General features: G+C 41.2%; 1 protein-coding gene and 1 non-coding gene across 2 annotated transcripts in view; one reads left to right on the top strand and one right to left on the bottom strand.

The window, feature by feature from the left end:
• Window positions 1–21945, bottom strand: part of LOC142445281 (uncharacterized) — a 112107-nt gene that overhangs the window by 46069 nt on the left and 44093 nt on the right. Inside the window, exons 3-5 of the mRNA XM_075546959.1 lie at window positions 21379–21456; window positions 19243–19446; window positions 6079–6172 (exon numbers count right to left, since the gene is read on the bottom strand). Of these exons, the coding sequence (XP_075403074.1) occupies window positions 6079–6172; window positions 19243–19446; window positions 21379–21456 (376 nt within the window). The remainder of the gene's footprint in view (window positions 1–6078; window positions 6173–19242; window positions 19447–21378; window positions 21457–21945) is intronic.
• Window positions 21619–21752, top strand: LOC142447650 (small nucleolar RNA SNORA42/SNORA80 family). The gene has a single exon (XR_012784315.1). It is a non-coding gene; the product is annotated as a small nucleolar RNA SNORA42/SNORA80 family (small nucleolar RNA).

Below are 21945 nucleotides of genomic sequence, written 5' to 3'. Positions count from 1 at the left end.
GGTGCAGCTGGTGAGTGTGCCCAGGCCAAACAGGGTTGCACTGGACACAGGGTAAGTGGCCCCAATTCAGAATGCTGAATTTTTGCTGCACGTGTTTAAAAATGTAGAAAATAATGCTGAACCTACAGGTTTAGACGCAGGTTCTCTCGTCATTGAGAACATTCAAGTGAAAAAAGCCCCCCAGATGCATCGGCTGGACTTTCAGCTCTCGTGGCCGGATCAACCCATACCTGAGCTCCCCCTGCCACACTGAAATCCTCCTTCCTGAAAAGGCACACATCGTTCCTCAGCCAGAAGAGGAGCTTGCACAGAAGAAAAAGATTTCTCAGAAGAAAACGAAGAAGCAAAAACTTCTGGCTCTCAGGTAAATTAAGCTAAAATAAAAGCTAATAAAAGTTAACAACAACAAAAAAGATTTACAGTCTTGGAAACTCATAACAGACAGTTCTACTCTACTGTGAACTGGAACTGACTCAATGAGTGAATTTGGTGCTTGTTTTGTTCTGAGTAATTACTTGTGTGCTTAGGTTTAAATCTGCTATCTTCTTGTGTGATTTAGTGATTCTGTTTGGGGCTGCTAAACCAGAAGGTTGGCAGTTCAGTTAGAAACTACTCACAGTATTGGGGAGAAAGATAATCCTATCTTATTTTTGACACATCCATCTTTATCTTTCCTGTTTTTAGTTTTTGAATCAAAATTTATCTTCTTTGCTATAATTTTTCCCCTCTGTTGTGATTCCCCTATTGGTACTGTAGGTTAAGCATTGGCTGCTTACCAAAAGATTGGTCAGTCTGTCCTCTACCTGCAGGTTTGCTGTGAGTCAGATCAACTGGACAACAGTGGATGTGGCTTGGTTTAAAGTTTATAGGATGCATCTCTGACGCAACACAATCTATCTTTTAATGACATGTTAAATTGTTATTATTTTAGTCAATAATATTTTAAAGAGATCTGAAATGATAAAAACAAAAACAATTTTCATATATTTACTCATACTGTTACCATTCCCATGTTCTACATTACTTTGGGTAAAATGACATTTCCATTGGGTGTAATTGTCAGTCTGACAGTTGGGTCTGCTACTGATAAATTCTTTCAACTGTTGTATTTCTGGAGAGAGAAAAAAATCTATTTAACTCTTGTTTTTGATAGTTATTTTCCGTTTGTATAGGATTCTAGGTCAATAGTTTGAAAAGATTTTGTTTCTCCTTTCTACTTTCAGTTCTACTTTCAGTTCCACTGTAGTTCTGTTTGCATCGTTTTCAATGAAACATCTGCTGCCATCTATGTAACAAAGCCCTTTCCTGGCCGCTCTTATAATTTTCATTTATCACTAGTTTTGAACAAGCTGGTGATAATGTACCTTGCTATGCTTGGTTTCATTTACTCAGAATTCATTGATATTTTTAACTCTGTGGGTTTATTCTTGCCATCAAATTGAAAATATTTAGCTATTAGTTCTTCAAATATTTTTTCTGTTCCCTCTTCTCCTGTACCTCCGGAGCTCCTGAGTGCCTCAGTGTGTTTTGCTGTTGCTGTTGAGTGGATTCCACCCATGGTGACTGCGTGTGTGAAGCGGAGAACTGCTCCCTGGGGTTTTTAAGGCCACAGCTTTCCAGAAACAGATCACCAGGTCTGTTTTACAAAGTGCTTCTGGGTGGGTTTGAACCGCTAATCTTTCAGCTAGTGATTACATACTTGACTTTGGGCACTACCCAGTCACTTACACATACATTGGATCACATGTGTAGATCACAACCCTCAGGGATTGTTTGGAATCTCCTTTCTCTTATTTAATTTAGATAGGTTCTATAGTCATGTCTTTAAGCTCATCAAGTTTTAAAATATATATATCTGATATGCCATAAAGTGTGTTTTTAATCTCAGACATTGTTGTTTTAATCCACAGAAGTTCAGTTTGGGTTTTGAAAAAATGCCTTCCATGCCCCTACTTAACACAGTCAATTTCCCGGAGCTTTTTGACCTATGGAATAGTTAGCATCAATGTTTTATGTCCTTGTTGTCTGCTGACTCAAACATAGATCTCAATTCTGAGTTAATTTTTAGTTATTGCTTCTTCTCATCCTAGTTTATATTTTCCCCTTTCTTTACAAGCTTGGCTATTCTTACTTGAGTCCAAGCATTGTGGATTTTTTTCTTGTTAAGTACTGAATATATTTTCCTTCTTCTGAATATTCTACAGTTCTGTTCTGGGATGTAATTTAGTTCCTTTTACATATTTATTTTAAAAAATCTTAGGAAGAACCAGGTCAGCATTTTACTTAGGCTAATTACTCCTTACCGCTGATTTTAGAACCTAATGAATACTCAATTTAATATCCTCTGAATTATGAGGTTTTCTAGGCAACTGGTAGGAAAAGTGTCATTCTTGGCCATGTGTAAGTTTTGGTTACTACTTTCTCAAATTCTTTCAGGTACTTATTTCCTCAGCTTTGGGTGGTTTCTCCAACACTAATGTGCTGATCATACACATACTCATGGAGGACTATTGGTCTTCAGAGCTGTGAGTGTGTGTGTGTGTGTGTGTGTGTGTGTGTGTGTGTGTGTGTGATACTCCACTCTTCTGTAAACTTTAGACTCAGATCTTTCTAGACTCTCATCAATGTCTACTCACTTTAGAGAATCTGCCAAACGTCACTTGAACCACGGTCTGGAATTTCTCTGAAAGTATCATGTCCCTAGTGATCACTGTCCTTTGCTGCTTAATGCCCAGGATCTTCAAATGATTGCTTCCTATCTTTTCTTCAGTGTTTGAGTTGTTTCATGGAGGAGGGTAAATATAATCCCTGTTACTCTAGCTTGGCTAGATGCCCATGATTTAGATTATGTGTTTATATACACAAATGTTAATTCTCAGCTGTCATTTCCTGTCAATATGACCTTGCTCAAACTGTCTAACTTCTCTGTTCCTTTGTTTGTTTGTTTTGTGTGGAAAACATCAGGATGATTTTAATTATATTTATGGAAACTATTCAGCACAAGGCCTGGCATATAATAAACCCTCTACTAATGAGGTTATGTTTTGCACCTAGAATAAGGAGTTAAATGAGATGATCTATATAAGCCATTTATTGTGCTTATTTGGAAATCATCATTTCAACTCTGACAAATTTGGTATTTTATAGTTAATATTTTAAATCTCATTAATGGTATACTGAAAGACATTAGGATATTAGACTCTATGTTCTCCCATTTCAAAAAACAATTAAGAGTTGCTTTTTGTCTTCCTTTAACTTTGGAATTGGCTAATTTATTAAATAAATTATCCCTTTCCCCATTTCCTTATAAGTCCAATTGCTTCATTTAGGAAGAAAAAGACTTTGTTCTAAATACTAGTTCTTAACAACTCTATGTACTATTTGAAACGAGGTCAACAGGGCAGTTAAAATGTTCCTACATGGGATGCTTTGGTAATATCTATCTAGAACTCGTTTACTGAACTGAAAAATGATAGGCAACAGGTAATGTGAGTTGATCATGCAGGAACTATAGCTACACAAAATTTAACTGCATAGTTTGAGCTGAAGAGCAATCACACCGTGCATTTGGAAATGATTATAAAGGTTCAGCATGAACATTAATTTACTTTACTCACATCAAAAAAATACTGGAAATAAACAAAAATTTATAATAATTAGTAAATCCAGTTATTTTAAAACACACCATCTTTGCTGCATAGCAACTATTGATTCTATTATGTGCCCGTTACATACTCTGAAATAATTAAGCACTGGCACAAACCAGTATCTAATTTTTTAACATTAAAGGCATTTAGTTATGAAGTCTATTCTAATATGTTTTATATACTTGCAAAGGGAACATTTCATTCCTACGCAAAGGCACAGTGACCTAAGAAAGAGATGATAATGTCAGATTAGCGATTCTCCTTTCTCATGAGAGGGTTTTTAGTCACAGTCTCAATAGCTAACACAGTCAAGACATAACTTTCATTCTTTGGCTTTAGTTGTCTGGATCTCGATCTACTGCTAAGCTAATAAGATGACATTTATTGATAAGAAGTCATGTCCTAATACAATGACATGTCCAGTTACACTATAGACAATGATACAGTTCCAAAAACACATCTGTGATATGATTAATCTGTCTGAAACATATCATGATCTTAGAATATAGAAACTCCTATCCAGGTTTATTTTTCACTATTAAATCAGCTTCAAAATGTAAAGCCAAATTAGTGTAGCAGCCTAAAGCATGAACACATGAACACCATCTTGCTCTCTTCACATGGGGCAGGCAGCAACGAAGGCCCAGGATAGTGAGCAGAAGTACTGGAGTGGTGTGTGCACCCAGAGCCTTCTTTTCTGGTCAGTGCACCAGAAGGCCTCGCATGGGATGGGGACTCGGCGATGGAGAGAGCACACCCACATGGCCACTCTGTCTGAGGAAAGGCAGGCAGGTGTGTGTAGGAAGGAACAAGCTGATAATCCTTGTCAGTCCTCCATCCCCGACGTTTCAGAGTCACCGGATGGAACTGCTGCAGTACCTTCTGACACACAGTGTCAAACTGCTCGCCAAAAGAGTAAGGATGTGAGAGACGACCTCAATTCACCACCGTGCAAAAAAATCATACTATCAACTGCATGAGTAAACACTTTCTCTCTCAGGGTTTAACTTTCTTTCTTAAAAATTTTTTTATTAGTAGTCAGGCTGAATATTTCACATCCTTTTGATTTTTCAAACATGAATTATTAAGGATAGGAGAAATGAAGAACAGACCAGCCATTAAGATACGGGTTGAGAATATCTTTGAGAGGAATTGAAAGGAGTGTTGCTCCACTATAAAACGAAACAAAGTAGGAAGGAGATGCTTATGGCAATGTTAGTCCGTATTTGACTTAACATTTTATGTCCTTATGGAATGTCTGTGATAGTGATCATGTTGGTCACAGCCAGAATGTGAATCCTGAGAAGAAAAAGAAGCCATTTACAATGGGTTAGGATTGGCTGAGAGTGGCCAGGGTGTGAAGTTTTGAAATGAAGGTGACACAGTTAGCCTTGACCTCAGCCAATAGCAATACCTAAATGGTTTCAATCTTCTGGGTGGAAGGGTGGGGAATTTTGTGTGAAGCTGTTCCTGTTTGTTGGAGTGGCCTCTATGGGTTGCTTCAGAGCCTAAGAAGAAGCATCTTTTGATAAGCAAACAGGGGGTTAGGTCTTTAGTTAAGGAATCTGAAATTTTCGGTGGATAGGTTCAGTTCTGGAGCCAAATTTAAGATGGAGGCGAGTGTTAGGAAGAGATAGAGATTGGGGAAGAAAAGGGACAGGGGATGTCTGTGCCCAGTGTGCAGCCCAGGGATCAGTCTACAAGTATCAGAAGTTAATGGCAAGGAAATGATGGCCAGCCCCCCAGCACCCCACTTACAGCAGTTAGGCCTAGTCTTGGAAGGAAGGACCAACGACTTTTAATACATTACCTGCTACATAATCTTAAAATTAATGAAAATAATATTCATTGCTGAACCTTTAAAAACAATATAGAAAAATCCAAAGACACACACACACACACACACACACACACACACACACACAAATCAGTGTCAATTTAAATACTTTGAGTGATTATTTTCTTTGTAAATAATATCCAGAAAGCTAAATACTCATGCATGGTTAATTGCTAGGATGCATATACTAAATGTTCACAATGAAATCTTTTCCAGTCATTTTCCATCCTCTCACCAGGGATGTTGTATAGGAATTAATATTTCCCTTCTTTGAAGAATGTGGTCAGAGGGCAGGCTTTGCCTCTGAGGAGGCCAAAATAAATTAAAGAAAAAAAAAGTATGCTCTGACCTGAAAGGGAAGGGCTATTTTCATCTGAAAAGATTTTGGACTTCTATTTTGATCATTTATTTTCCATTATGCTGTGTAATATTTTGGAAGAGATGCCTCATCAGCACGTTGACCTAGGAATTTCAGAAGGCACTAAAAGGGTGCACGGGAGCAAAGACATTCAGCTGGGACGCAGTCTCGTAGCAAAGGGCAGCCCTAAAGAAAGCATATAAAGCCCACGCTGAGGAGAACCACGTTGTCGTTACCTTCGCCCTCCAGTCGGCATCACTCAGCAGCTTCTGTCTAACGCTTTCCTGCAGCTGCTCGGTGCTTTTCTGATGGGAAACCAGCATCAACTCTCTGAAAACCACAAACCCGACACATGAGTCAAGACTCACTCCCAGCATTTCTCAAGTGGCAGTTCCTGACTCAGAGAATACTGTTTCATAACTTAGTCTATTTCTCCCTGTAGTACTCTCTACCCACGGCGCCGGGGCACCTGAGGAGCTGTTTGCGGAACTCAACTAGCCCTGCATATCATGGAGAGCTCAATTTTTGTTTAACAAGTTATAAATGGTTATGTTTGCATAAAATAGTAACATCTCTGGATTCACAATAGGAAAAAAATCAGCTGTGGTTCAGACAGTTGATAGCTAAATTCTAACAACAGACACTATTTTGCTCCATAAGGAGGAAAATAATTTGGGATATGCCATGAGATCAATAAATATTAGTAGTTCCTGCTGAATTTTTCATTTCCTCTCTCAAATGCTGATACTAAAACAAAAACAAAACCCACTGCCATGGAATGGGTGCTAATTCCAAGTATCTGACCAATCTTGTCTCATCTGCCATCTCAGCTTCCTCTGAGACCTCTCTCTCTCTCTGTTACTTTTCTGAGTGATCTTATCTACTCACTCAGCTTAAAACCAAAAACAGACCTACTACCATCAAGTCAATTCTGCCTCATCGTGATCCTCTATTGGATTCTCGGGGCTTTGCACATCTGTACAGGAGCTGACAGCCTGGCCTTCCTCCGTCCCCGAGGCTAGTCAGGTTGAATCACTGTCTTTGTGGTTCGTCGTACAATGCTGACCCGACAGCAGCACCTGAGCTCCTTTCCTTTGCTTCAAGTGCAGTCAAGATGCTGAAGACTTCCAAGTTCTAGTTCTAGTTATGATCTGCTCTGACTATCCAACATTTCAAATTTAATATTTGTAATCTCCGTGACTTAAGAGTATCAAAGCTCTATTTATTGCTCATGATAGGCGTCTACTATTGCTCTGCTCCATGTATTTCTTTCCAGCAGGGAGACCAAGCAGTGACTCTTAGTTATAACATGCTGCTCCTGTGAGAGACGGAAAGAAAGAGCAATCAAATGCAGGCTGTCTTTTAAAGCTCCTGCTCACATATAACCCTTCCACATTTTAGTGGCAAGAATCAGTGTCATAAATGACTGAGTCTAATTATAATCAGGTGCCTCACTCTCACTGCCAGAGTCCATTCACCTCACCGTGACACTGCAGGACAGGGTAGGATGGCCCTTGTGAGTTTCTGAGACTAGAACTCTTTCTTTATAAGAATAGAAAGCCTTCTTTCTCCCAAAGAGCGGGCTGATGGCTTTAAACTGCTATTGGGGTTTATGGAGTCACTTGGCAGCACCAACAGTTAACTGCGTAGCTAATAACTGAGAAGTTGGAGACTTTAATCCATCCAGCGGTGCCTAAGAATAAAGGCTTGATGATCTTTCAAAGTGCATAGGCTTTGAAACCCCTATGTGCATTTCTACTCTGAAACACACGGGCTCCCATGAATTAGAATCTACTCAATGATAGCATTTGTTGTTGTTGATTTACAGGGCTTAAAGTAGACATCCTTAATTCATTATGTAATTTGAATTCATTTTTTTGAATTTGAATTCATATAATTACTTAATTCATATTATAATTTGCTGAATACTAGCTACCCAAGATGTCCACGTCCCAATTCCCAGAATCTGTGAATAAATTCCCTTAGATGGCAAAAGAGAATTTACAGACATGATTAAGAATCTCAGGGTAAAGAGATTTTCCTGTGTTATCTGGGTTAACTCAAAATGTAATTACAAAGGTAAGGGGGTCAATTTAAGGGAAGACTATGTAACAATATGACAGTGTGGAGGGAGCAGAGATTAGATTAGTGGGGCCAGAAGCCAAGGAGTGCTGGAAGAGGCCAAAATGGTTTCTGTGCTGGAGCTTCCAGAAAAACCAGTCTTACTAACATCCTTGAGAGCCATTTAGATTTCTTGCCTACAGAACTGTAAAAGAATAAATTTGCTTTTTAAACCACAAAAATTTGTCGTAGTTTACTACATCAGCCAATAGTAAACTAGCATAGTAGGCTGCCTTCAAAGAATATCATACCATTTTACATAGATGAAATAAGAAGAAACATCTAATAGAAATAAAGTAGCACGCTGTCTGTTTTTCAATGTCAGGAGCACAGGATGAATATGGCTGGCCATGTGCTTGTACTTTTATCTGCTTTATTTCTTAACCTAGGTTTCCTGTTCCAAAGGAGGTCCCACCAATTTGAAAATTACAAGAAGAATTTCCCTATGGGTGCTTGTGAATGCATTAAGAGATACTTTTGCTAAAAAGTAGAAGACACCAAATACTTGTAATGCTAAAATGTTAGTCTTCCTGCAAATAGGTAAACTTTTGATACCACTAAAAGCAGAAACTATTCCAGGTGTATTCTTCTTGTGCTACACTGGTTTTTCTAGAAAAACAAAACCAGTGACACTCATGTCTGATCAATTTACATTAAGGAAGAAGTTTATATCATGCAAGTGCAGAGGGGCAAGCCCAGTCCAGCTCAACTCCATAGGTCAGATGTATAGCTAGAGGCCCCTCCCAATGCATGGAGGTCCTGGCTGACCAATTAGGAAGCAGGAAGACAGAGCAGATGGCAGAACAATGTCAACGGAGGCAGAGTTGAATGGATCCAAGGTAGGCGACATGGCAGACCATCAACAACTCCCAGGGCTGGCAGGTCACATGGTAGGCTGCTGGCCTAAGTCCCAAGGAATCTGACACAGGATCCAGGCCAGCAGGAGGAAGAGAGGAGAGAGCCAGTTCTCCAGTGTATTTATAGATATGAACTAGGCCACAGACCCAAGGCGATGTCATCAGGCTGTGACCTGCATTTTATGAGGGAGGTCTTTTTGCCCTACTACTGAGAATCCTAAGTCAGTCAAGTTGACACAATATCAAATCAGCACACCTCTGGAAAATGTAGTACAAACCACTACTATTATATGTATTACAAAAGCTATAAAAGTAAATTATGGTAGCTAAAACATAGTATGCCATGGTTAAAAGAATAGTAATAAAATTATGCTTTTTACTACTGGATTAAAAACGTTCTTTGATGACATTTCCACAATGCATAAGGTGTTCTGAGTGAATTGTTAAAAAATTCTGAATTTGCATCTGTCTTGAAATTTTGCTTGATATTGATTGGCATAATGTTGGATGGCACGTTTATACCACTTTGATTTACTGTAAACTCTGGGAGTTCCTGACTTAAGAATTACTCAGTGTAATTCTTTACTAAGAACAAAGAAAGAAAAGTTAATTGTATGCAATGCTAAAAACATTTACTGTCCTTATTAGAGTGGAATGGGCAAAGGTAAATATATACAGAGATGATTATATGTGGGAAAAAAGCTCATCCTGATCCGTGAAAGAAAATAATACTTACATAGTCCTCCCATGACCTTTAAAGTGCAACCATCTAAGACTTGGATAAGGAAAATCAATTTTACTTTGAAAGGCATTAGAAAGGATCATCATAGACTCTAGCAACCGTGTTCTGGTGAGAAATCAAAAGTAAGTGTGGGAAATAAAACGATTTAGAGGCATATTCCATCATTTTCCATGTTATAAAAAGGCGGAGAAGTGCAGCTGGTTTTGACTATCCTACAAGCAGGTGACATCCTCTTCAGAACCAATTTTACACCTGGTAAACGTTTGCAGTCACAGGAAACAATACAGATTTAGGTTCCCAAATTGGGAGTTTGCTAAGACTCTGATAAAGATTACCTCTAGAATCAAGGGATTTTGAACTTTATTTCCAGCACTGGTTTTTGGTACGTCAGAAGCTCTCTCAACCTGAGAGAAATAATAAGGCAGATCTCCCTGTTGGAAATCCTGTGATCAGTTGAATGGGATTCAATTCATTCTCACTTGTCCACTTAGTACATAGCTTTGAGGGCCTACCATGTGTTAGGCACCGTCTTAGTCTAGGGATACAATGGGGTTTAAATTTTTTATTCGGTCCTTGCTTACTGTTCTTTAGAAGTAAGATCATTTTTAGAAGAAGTGAAGATCCTGAAATGACAGTATGCACTGGCATGGTTCACAGTTGGCAGAGCTGGTGGGCACTTCTGCCCACGCAGGGCTCTCTGCAGTCTGCCATGCTGCCTTGTGATATCCGAGAGGGAGGCATGGCCATGTGTGGCATTGTACCTTGGGAGTTTACCCAATATTTAAAAAGAAGGATGTTTTGGGAGCTGGCAAAATAGGCTCCTACAAAATTCAGACTATTTGTTTAACATTGCTCTAACTTTTAAATTCCCAGACCCAAGCAGAAAATCATCTAACTTCTTATATACATGCACAAGCTCAGATTTCCTTCATTGTAGCTGAAAACTCAAGGCAAGCAAATGTGCCACCGTCATGCCCAAAACAACGGCTTAAAATCGTTGCACAAGTTGTTCTTTAGAGAAGTCTTTGCACTGTCCATGAAGGAGCTCCTTTTCCTTTTGCCACCACTCCCGGCCTCCCTTAAAGCAGTGAGTTTGGGACATCATTAAAAAAAGTCCAGCAAGTGCTTTGTTCTGAGAGCGACTGATGGCTAGCAGGACAGAAAGGCGACTCCGGGGGTGAACAGTCAGATAAGGGCTGTTTGTCTTTTATTTAGAATAATACTACTGAGAATATTTCATTTCATAGTGCTTTAGTTGAGTGGAATCAAAAGTGAATCACTCCCAAGATTAGTCTTGACATTTGGAAGGAAAGCTGATAGTTTTGATTTCAATAGATATTTGCTCCCCAACGCAGGGTGCACAAATTAATTTTTTAAATGGTGTTAAGCAACTTAAGAAAGGAGAGAGAGAGGGGGCACCACAACTTTCTGCAACCCTACAACCTACGCAGTACAATACTAGATATGTTCACATTCACAAGGTCTCCCTGCCATCAAGTAAAGACTGATTCACAGCCGCCCTAAGGGGACACATGGGCACAGCAGAACTGCCCTCGGGGGTTTCTGCGATGGCAACCCATTACAGTAGTATAAAGCCTCATTTTTCTCCTGTGGAATGGCTGGTGTTTTTGAACTGCTGACCTTTCTGTTAGTAGCCCAAGGCATAGCTATTATTAATATACCTGTTTTGCAGGGAAGGAAGATAAGCCTTAAAACGGCTAAGCTGTTCAAACTTAACGTTGGTCAAGTTTGGACTTAAACCTACCTTGCCTTCCCTAACGTCCCTCTATAACCACGGAACTCCAGATAGCCCCACTTCTGACTTTGCAAAGGCGGGGGGAGGGGTGCAGAAAAGAGATATCGCTATCTCCCTTTTATTGAGGTGCAAGGAAGAGGGAAGGCGGGGAGGAGAGGGCCACTCTGGGTTTTCCTGTAAGGTCGCGGGTCTCCCAAAGACACACGGTGACAACATGGTTGAGAGCAGAGTTAGAAGAGACAAGTTGAGAAAGTCTGCCGTTTGAGACAAACACTTGGAGAATTGTGCAAACCTGAGTGGAGGGGCTGCGGGCTTAATCTGTGTCAGACATCACGGAGCTTGAATTGCGCCTTTGCCAACTGTGACCCTCCATGAGAACTCTGCTTAACCTCGGTCCCTCACCTACAAGATGTGAACAATGCCGCCTTGTTCACTTGCTTCCCCTGAGAGGGTCACTTCTCCACTGTAGGCCCTCGCCTCTGAACATATTTGGAAATGTCTTTGACTTGCGAATTAGAAAGCGTGCTCCCTGGGGATGAAGGCAGATCAGAGGACAGCACGCATGACCAGGGGAGAGGTCTGGTAGGAGAGGCTACCAGAGCAGGATCTGGGCTGGTGTTCTGCCCCGCCGAACTTCACAATGGCATTTGGCATCGTGCATTGGGCGATGTCAAGACGAGATGAGCTCATGCCCACAGAAGCACAGAGAGGCTTCTATGGCTGTGGAATCTGTGGATTGTGGGAGAGAGAGCAGGAGAGGAAGGAGCAGCATTTGAGAGGAAGAGAGGATGAAGAGGAGTGGGAGGGATGAAGAGACCTGCCACATATGGGAAGCCAGGAAATGCTGTGAACTTCCTAACATCCTTTGCTTAATTGTGTGTGTGTGTGTGTATTTTATGAAGCAAGGATTTATAGCTCTGGGTCTATAAAAGCAAGATCTAAAGGCAGAGGAGAGGTGAGGAGAGGATCGGGGAATAGGAAGAGATATTCTTCAGGGGCGCAGGGGGCCAATTACGTACACGTAGTTTTACTGTAGACAGACAGACAGACGTTATCTCACAGAATATTTCACATGCAAGCAAGTTGCATCCAACTTTGTTTACAACTAAGCATTTCCTCTAATGCTTTTCAGTATTCTGAGGGGGTTTCTTTTCTCTATTTGTCCTCAGTTTACCAAGATATGGAGGCTCTCCTGGGGGTGGTATCTGGGAATGCATGGGGTGTGAGAACTTGCTACAAGCAGCTGAGTGTTCCAGCAGTTTGGTTCTCGGCCCCACGTGAGCACGTTGATGGATCTTTCCAAGTTTTACATGTGGGCAGTCATCAAGCTTCAACACACATCTTTTATAAGCATATTTGAAAGTTAATGACAGAACACATTTCACTATATAAAAAACAATGTTTGGCAATGTGGACTCAGGCGGCCGGGTCAGCCAGCCTATTTAAGCAGCAATGCCTGACGTGCTGTCCTGCACTCATGGTCCTGGAGGAGTTGTGGCCTTCGCCACGGAGACCTGTGGCCCAGGAGCAGGAGAACTGAGAACTCTTCACGCAGAATTTTAAAGCAGCCACATTTTCCTCTGGAACTGCCCCTGCGGTCACTGCCTTCCTGCGCCCCCCACCCCCACCCCAGGGGCCGCTCTCTCTAGCACCAAGGTCTCTGTGACCCAGCTGGCCAGACTTTCCACCTCTGCATCCCATGATCCTAAAGGGCCCACTGCCCCTCCTGTCTGGGAAACCGCTTCTCACCTAAAGAGAGTTTCTTCCACGTGGGAAGGACGGATACAGGGCTTGGGAGAAGAAAATAGTGTATGTTAATTGAACAGATGCTTACTACTGTATGCTTTCTCACTCAGTCACCAAGTTCCACCTTGTTCTAAATCCAGAAGTCCTGTCAGTCTTTTTCAAGCATCACTTCTGGTTTTCACATAGTCTCTTTCTCCTCTTCTGGACCAACACAGCTTTTAAATCCAGCCGCACATTTCTCACAACTGTCTCAATGACACCCCTGGAAGGGCTCTGCTGTGGGGTGGGGGCAGCTGGAGGGGCAGCGGGTATGTGAGGCACTGGCCGCCTGGGCGACTGACCGCACTACTCCAAGCCAGTGCTTTGTGACCTGGGTGCATGGCAGGTTCCTGGGTGCTACCCAGACCCACTGAAGCAGAATAGCTGGGTGCAGTCGAACCCCAGTGCTGTAAGAGTTTTCCTGAGCCCAGCTTCTGCCTCCTCTCTGCTTAAGAGCAACTCTGTTCAGAGGTTCCTTGAGGGCTTCAAGTTGAAGCTTCAAGAGCAAACTCACTCAGCTCAGAGACAGCTTACTGTATTGAAGAGAAGAAACATCACCCGTGGACTGTAAGGGATGTCTGGTGTCAGCAGGGCAGGAACGAGCTGGAACAGTCAGAAGAAAGGGGGTGGGTAACAAGCTGACTTGGAAGCCACGGGAAATCCAAATGTCAAGGCATGTTTGGGCAGCGATGCCAAAAGTATCCAAAGAGGGCATTTGCTCTTCAGAATGGCTTTTTAACCTGGCTGTCTTATGTCCCCTGTGGCTCATCACAGGTGAGTGGTGTAGTGGGCTGCTCCTTGAGTCTCTAATCGCAAGGTCAGCAGTTCGAACCCACCAGTGGCTCTTTGGGAGAAAGCTGAGCCCTTCTGCTCTCGTAAAGAGTCTCAGTCTAAGAAGCCCCCAGGAGGCAGTCGGCATGGACACGGAGGCAGTGAATTTAGTTTGGATTGAAATAAGACACTTAAATAATCCAAGAGGCAGTAGCAGGGGGCAGAGGCTTGAGATGTTCATTTTTCTTACCTCTCTAAGGCATAACTAACTATAAAGAAAATCATTTGACGTAACAAAAAGTAAATTACCTGACTTGCCTATGTCCAATACTTTCTCTACCCCGTAGCTAAAATGGTCTTTCTACGGCATCACTCCTCTTGTTAAATACCGCCAGTGGTTTCTTCTCTTTTCACCAAAATGATGCCCAAACACCTAGCCAAGGCCTGCGAGCCCTGAGTGACTTGGCCCTGCGTACTCCACGCACACTTGTTTAGCCTCTGGGCACACTACCCGCCTAGCATTTCACAGAGCCATCAAGCCCATTCCTGGACTGTCGAGCTCTTCTTCGACTCAGAACACGGTGGTCTCACTTGTATTCATTTACATATCACTTTGAAAGTCACTTTGATGACCACCTTGTCCCCTTCTATCTTGTTTTTCTGTAACACCCCCTTTATTTATTTCATATGCATATATGAGGGGGTATCCCCCAAAACAGATTTTTTTTTTTTTTTACAAAACAACCTTATCACCTTCAAAGTACTCTCCATTACGCTTAATGCATTTGTCAAATCTGCGATTCCATCCTTGGAAACAGTTTTCAAACTCATCTGTTTGGGTAGCTGACGGCACCTCCCTGGTTTTTTTTCCTTCGCCTCTTCTGTGTGTTTTTTCATGTCCTTCTTCATTCGGGGAAACAAAAAGAAGTTGCACAGAATGAGGTCAAGTGAGTAAGGTCCATGGGGCAAGAGAGGAATACTTTTTTTTTGCCAAAAACTAGCCCACTGAGAGCTTCATGAGCGGGTACACTGTCATGGTGGCAAAGCCAGTCCCCCATCTTCCACCAGTGAGGCCTTCTTTTGTCACATACTGTTACGCAATCTTTTCAGAACCTCTAAATAGAAAGCCTGATTAGCAGTCTGACCTGGTGGAACAATGAATTCCAAATACACTATAAGTGAACATTTTCGTCTGTTTGGGAAGTTGATGGATGTCCAGAAAATAAGGTTTGTTGTCAATCGACATTTCACTTTTTTTAAAACAAGTTTTTGTTTTCCCATTGCTCTGTCCTTATAAGCTGGGTTCAACATCACAATAGCGTCTGTGGTATGTTTCCTGAGCAGGAAATACAATTTCACAACCACACGCTGTTCTGTTAAATCACCCATCAGAAAAAACAAGGGTCGAGTGAAACTGCTTTTATGAAAAAATTCACTGTGACCAGAGAGAACCTTCCCAGGAGACACAACTGGGGGTACTAACTCAGAGCAAGTTGGTCAATACTCGCCCACTGGGGAAAATGCATACTACAAAAGCGCCGCTCTGCCCAGCGCAATTACTGTTTTTTTCCCAGGTACCCGGTGGGTATAACTGTTTTAATTAGTTCTCTGCTTTACATCTTACTTATTTTACTGTTTATCTCCTCTATTAGAATTCAAGCTCCATGAAGCCTGGGACTCTCAGAGTCAGTGTTGTAGCCCCCAAACCCAAACCCCAAACAAACAAACAAAATCTCTGTACTGCCATTGAGTCAATCCTGACTCATAGAGACCCTGTAGGGCAGAGCAGAACTGCCCTGGTGGGTTTCCATGACTGTAAATCTTCATGGGAGCAGATAGCCTCATCTCCCTTCTTCAGACAGGCTGGCGGCTTTGAACTGCCAACATTGTAGTTAGCAACCCAATGCATAATCCACTACCCCACTAGGGCTCAGTGTTTTAACCTTCAGGTCTAATAAAACCAAGCCAGTTGCTGCTAAATCAATTCAGACTCTTAAGTATTTCAAAGTAGGTTTTTCAATGGCCGTGATCTTTATAAAGTTGATCTTCAGGCCTTTCTTCTGAAGGTTATCTGAGTAGATTTGAACTGTGAACCTTTCCGTTCACAATTGACTGCCTATTCATTGCACCATCCATGAACTCCACACCACCCTGCATAGAGCAAATGCTCCCCAAATAAATGTTGTTGAATTTTCCAAAGTAAGTAATTCATTCACTCAACAGATGCTTATTGGGTGCATACATGTACCCTCAGGCTTTGTAGATGAGGCAAACAGTCTGAAAGTAGCTTGGGACAGACGATGGAAACAATGCTTTGCTTAGGAGAAACCCTATGATCTTATATAACTTGCTGGTCCACCAGCACATTTTTTTTGACAAATATCACGTCAATAAACTTAGAGTGACAAGATGATTAATATCACGCCAGCCTTTGTCTAAACTGTCAGATAGATAACTGTCAGAACAGTGGGGGTGGGGGATGGCATTTGACCTCCTCTCACGTCACAAGGCTGCAGGAGAATTAAACTCCCCGTCAGCCTGAAGCCAATTTCTGAGAGGCAGGAGTCAGGCAAGCCTCCATCTTCTGACCTTTTTAAAAACAATTCTGAAACCAATCATTCCTCCTGCTAAATTCTTTACTTCCCTTCTGGGTTCAATAATTCGTTGCAATGGCCACACAGAACTCATGACTGTGATTGTGGGCTTCTTTATTAATGGCACACAGAACCCAGACCCTCGCGAGTGTGGTCCTTATTAGGGACGTTAACAGATTACAATTCAGGGTCCGAAATGCTCCAGACAGACATGGCTGCAAGCAAGTCTCTCTGGTCTTTGGGCTCTCAGCCACTTAGCCCATTGGCCTCTACCCTGCTGGCCAATGTCACAGTTCTGATAAATTCCCAAAGGAAGTTCCACTCCACCATAAAACTCAGCCCAAAGGCACTCAGTTCTAGCTTTGTGGGCACCAAGTATAGTTCCCTCAATTAAGTGCCTGGAGGCACCCCAGTCTGCAAGTTTCCTGCCCACAGGTACTCAGCTTTTCTCAATCTTGTAAGCTGGAAGCCCACCACTCTCTCTCGGTTTTGTTGCTGTTGTCCTCTGCCCCTCTTCTGTGAGGAGTTCAGTGTGCACCGATCTTGGGGTCCAAAGGACACACACTACTCCTGGCTCTTCTCTCTTGATGGTAGTGAGATTCCTCATTTTGCTGCCCAAACGGCTTGCTGTATACCCAGCAAAGGGGCATCAAAAGACAGGAAGGGTTTGGATGAGCTGGATGGACCCAGTGACTGCAGCAAAAGGTTCAAGCACAGGAACAAGTGTGAGGATGGCGCAGGCCCAGGCACGTCTCCCTCATTGTGCATGGGGTTGCCATGGTTCAGCCCTGACTTAACGGAGCCTAACAACAACAGACAGGCAGGATAGCAAAACTGAACAATGCTTTTCACAACTGCGATTAGCTCTGAGAGCAGTCTGTGAATCAGACAAGTGAATCAGATACTCCTATCAAATCTCCCCCCAGCTTCTCTTACACAACCCAGCAGGAAAAAGTCTTTGGTGAGAGTTAGAAAACCAAAAGCTAAAGAGCCTTATTCAGTAACTCACTGCACTGCCAACACAAGGAACAGAAAACGGGTGAGACATAAGCAAAGAGGGGGGCGAGAAAGGGACAAAACTAGTTCAGGGATGTTTCTCTTTTCTGAAAGCTTATAGAAATTGCTTTCCTCATTCAATATTTATAACAGAAGGATGTGATTGTAATCATACTAAAGAAGAGAAAGTAATAATACATATTCATTCAAGGGGATATACTATTTCCAAGCGCCCCCCTGGGATGGCTTTAGATTCATTGTAATGATGTTGCCAATCAGCACTTCATAAAATTCACCTCTTAAATTGCAGCTATGGATAGCTTATTAAGCCTAAAAAACAGAAAACATTTTACTTTATATTTTATCCCAAATGGTATTTTCCCAGATTAATTTTCAATCATATTAAGTGGACTAACTTTCACTTGGCCTGCTTGAGACTATTTTAAAATTAAATCTATTTCTAAAGGGCAAAGACTTGTAGTATTTTAAGGAATAGTTTCTTTAGATGTCATTAGCTAAATCATATAACCCCTTCATATAATTGATCTGATTTTGAGACCTAAGCCAGTCCTCTGAGGAGTTTCATCAACATTTGAATAAAGGTAGAATCTTCTCAATGACCTCTGGGAAGGAGATAATAGTCATTAGATAAGCAGTTAATCGAGCATCATTAGAAATGAGGTAGTCTAGACAATATGTTAATTACTCAGAAAACGAATTATTTTTTCCTTTTTCATTAAAAAATTATAGAATTCCACTCAATTATTGACTCAGGTGAAATTCACAAGAATAAGTACAGTACATAGCTCAATTTGGCTCTTTTAAAGAAATATCTAATATTAAACCTAATATATATTATTTAATATTATAAGATATAATATAATCAATATTAAATACTGTTAGAGAAAATGTAATAATATTATAAAATAAACTAAACATTAGAAAAAATCTAATATTAAAGCCAAACACAATTTGGCTTCCATTCTTCCTTGTTTCACTAGCTAGTTTAACTCTTTGGGCTTCGGTTTACTTCACTGAAAAATGAGGTGGTTGGATGTAATGGACTCTAAGGAGAAATACATCTTGTGATTCTATTATTATAATGTACAGGGGCTTGATGTTTTAAATACATATGGAATTCAACCCCATTGTTCTCTAGATTACTCCCACTCAGGGGAGCCCACAGTACTTCCAGTCCATGTAGATCTTCATGGACGCAGACTATAAAGAAGCTGGTTGAGTTTGAACTGCTAACCTTTTAGTTGACAGTCACACACTAACCTCTTGAGCCACGAGGGTTCCTCATCTATGGCATACTCACTGGTATGGTGTCAATTCTACCTCAGCTACCCTACAAGGAGTAGAACTGCCCAGGTGGGTTTCCGAGAATATACCTCGCTATGGTAGTAGAAAGCCAAGTCTTTTTCCTGTGGAGTGGCTGGTAGGTCCAAACTGCTAATTTTATAGTTAACAGCCCAACGCATAACCATCACACCACCAGGGTTTTCTAAAAGAATTTAAACCAAACAAATCGCAAGCACACACTGCCATCGAGTCGATGCTGACTCAAAACAACCCAATAGAGCAGAGTAGAACTTCCCCTGTGGGTTTCAGAGACTGTAATTCATTATGGGAGTAGAAGGCCTTGTCTTTCTCCCAAGGAGAAACTCGCTGGTTTCGAACTGCTGACCTTGCAGTTAGCAGCCCAACACTACACCACCAGGGCTCCTGTGGTGACGTAAAAATAAACATTTTAAACATGAATTACTGTTTATCACCTTTCATTTTTCAGTGTTGCCATCTCTTCCTTTGTCTGACTCAGAAGAGTTTTGGTTAATTCAAGTTCCTTTTCCATAAGGTTAATTTGCCTTTTCATGTCTTCTTCTTGCCCTTCCTTGGCAGCCAGTTGTTCCTGTAAAGTTTTGCATGATTGTTGACAATATGCTAACGATTCTTCTTTTTCTTTAAGTAGTCTAGTGTGACTAAAAGAATTAAAAAAAAAACCCTATTAGTATTTTTGTGTTTATCAAAGATCTATGAAAAGGCCATTTGGAATAATAAATTTTAAATTAAATATGTTAAAAAATATATCTTTCCTCTTGTCCCACCATCATGTTCGGCCTTCATTCAGGTTTAGTAATTCCTCGCTGCTTAAGCCCACTAGGCATCCTATGCCCTCTCTCCATTGATTTTACTTCACTTGTTGTTCCCTTGTCCTTGGGCTGGTCCCCCACCCCACCCCCTTCCTTTCTCCTACCTCCCCTTCTCTTGTATCCCCCTGGACCCATTGGTCCCATTCTTTTCATCTCTGAATTATTTATCCCACCCATCTTATCTAGATAGACATACAGATACATTAATAAGCTCAAAAACCAGGCAAAGCCAAATAAAACAACAAAGGAAGTCAAGACCAACAAAACAATAAAATAACAACACAACAACAAAAAGAAAGGCACTGACAAGAATGGAAAAGCCTATAAATAGTTCAAGGTACGTTTGTTGGTGTTTACAAGTGTTTTCCAGTTGAGTCTGATGGGGTGCCGCACTCTGTCTCCAAAGTATATTTTTGGTATCCCCGGGGATTTCATCATTTTGCTCCCTTTGCTGCTCTATTGCATGTCCTTAGTGTTTTGCCCAGCATGATGGGGTCAAATTGTGTGCAATTCCTGCCCTTTGTCTCCAATGAAAGAATGAGGAGGCAGAGGATATTTATAGAGGTCTAAATACAGGCATGCACATATGTAAATATGTTTATATATGAGGATGGGGAAATAGATCTATGTGCATATATTTTTAAGTTTAGTATTAAGGTAGCAGATGCACACTGAGCCTCCACTGAAGTACGCCCTCAATGCAAGAACACTTTGTTCTATTAACCTGGCATTCCATGATGCTCACCTTCCCAACACAATCGCTGAAGACATTATGGGTGCATAAGCAAATGTGGTAAAGAAAGTTGATGGTACCTGGCTATCAAAAGATACAGCCTGGAGTCTTAAAGGCTTGAAGGTAAACAAGCCTCAGCCTCTAGCTGAGAAGCAACAAAGCCCACATGGAAGAAGCACACTGGTCTATGTGATCATGAGGTGTCGATGGGATAAGGTGTCAGGCATCTAAGGCCCAGAATAAAATACCCAATGGGAATGGATGGGTGGGGAGTGAAGTGGAGACCCAATGCCCATCTGTAGACAATTGGATATCCCCTCACAGAGGGGTCACAGGGAAAAGATGAGCCAATCAGGTTGCAGCAGAACACCGATGAAACACACAACTTTCCTCTAGTTCTTTGGTGCTTCCTTCACCCCACTATCATGACCTCAATTCTACCTAACAAATCAAATTAGACCAGAACATGCACACTGGTACAGACAAGAGCCTGCAACACAGGGAATCCAGGTAGGTAAACCCACCAGGCACAACAATGAGAGTAGCGATACCAGGAGGGTTAAGGGAGGGTGCGGGGAGAAAGGGGGAATTGATCACAAGGATTAATTTATAACCTCCTCCCAGGGGGATGAAAAATGGAAAAGTAAGCGAGGGGCAACAGAGGATGATGTAAGATATGGAGGGAGGGGGAAGAAATGGGGAGCTGATATCAGGGGCTCAAGTGGGAAGAGAACACTTTGAAAATGATGATGGCAGCATATGTGCAAATGTGCTTGACACACTGGATGAATGTATGGATTGTGATAAGAGATGTAAGAGCCCCCAATAAAAGTATTAAAAAGAAAAGAAAATACATCCTTTGCCAATTTACACATGAGGCAAAATTAATGAGCAACTTCAAGACATACTTACTCTAATTATGTATTCACATATAAGCAACACAATGAGAAAAGCTAAATATCTTTCATGTAAAATTTGTTTCAAGTTCAATTATTACATTTTTACTGTAAAATGTTTGCAATATATACCGTGACTCAGAAATAACAGATTCAAACTCCAGCTTTCTAAGTTTCCTTTGACAGTCATCAGCTTCATTTGATTTAGTCCTAAAAAATACAAAATAGATATACGTAAGTATATTATTTAAAAATAGCTAAAATATAATTTATATCATTGTTTAATCATAGCTATTTTTGTTCCTACTTATTCATCCATAGAAAGTAATTACCAGCATCATCATGTGATTTCCTTAAAGAAATATCTGTGCGGCATGGGTTTGGATTTATGGCAGGTCCCATCCCATGGGCCTCTCATAGAGTCCCGTGCCAAAGCAAATTGTCACCCTGAACCATTGCCTGGCTTTACCCCATGGGCTTCAGGCACTGAAGCGGGTTGCACAGTGAAAGAAAGGAAAAAAAAAAGAAAAGAAATATCTGTATGTGTATGTATATACACATATATATATTACTGTTGTTTTTCTATAATAGCCAAATAAACTCCAATGGATTAGTTTCTCAGGTAAAATATTACATTGTGGGCAATATTAAAAACGAACAAACAAATCAGAATCATGTAAAGGTACTAGAAAGTGAGCG

This window comes from Tenrec ecaudatus, chromosome 4, assembly GCF_050624435.1.
Source record: "Tenrec ecaudatus isolate mTenEca1 chromosome 4, mTenEca1.hap1, whole genome shotgun sequence".
Classification (NCBI taxonomy): Eukaryota; Metazoa; Chordata; class Mammalia; order Afrosoricida; family Tenrecidae; genus Tenrec; species Tenrec ecaudatus.
Note: the sequence above shows the minus strand (reverse complement) of the source record. Positions and strands in the feature narration are given on the sequence as shown.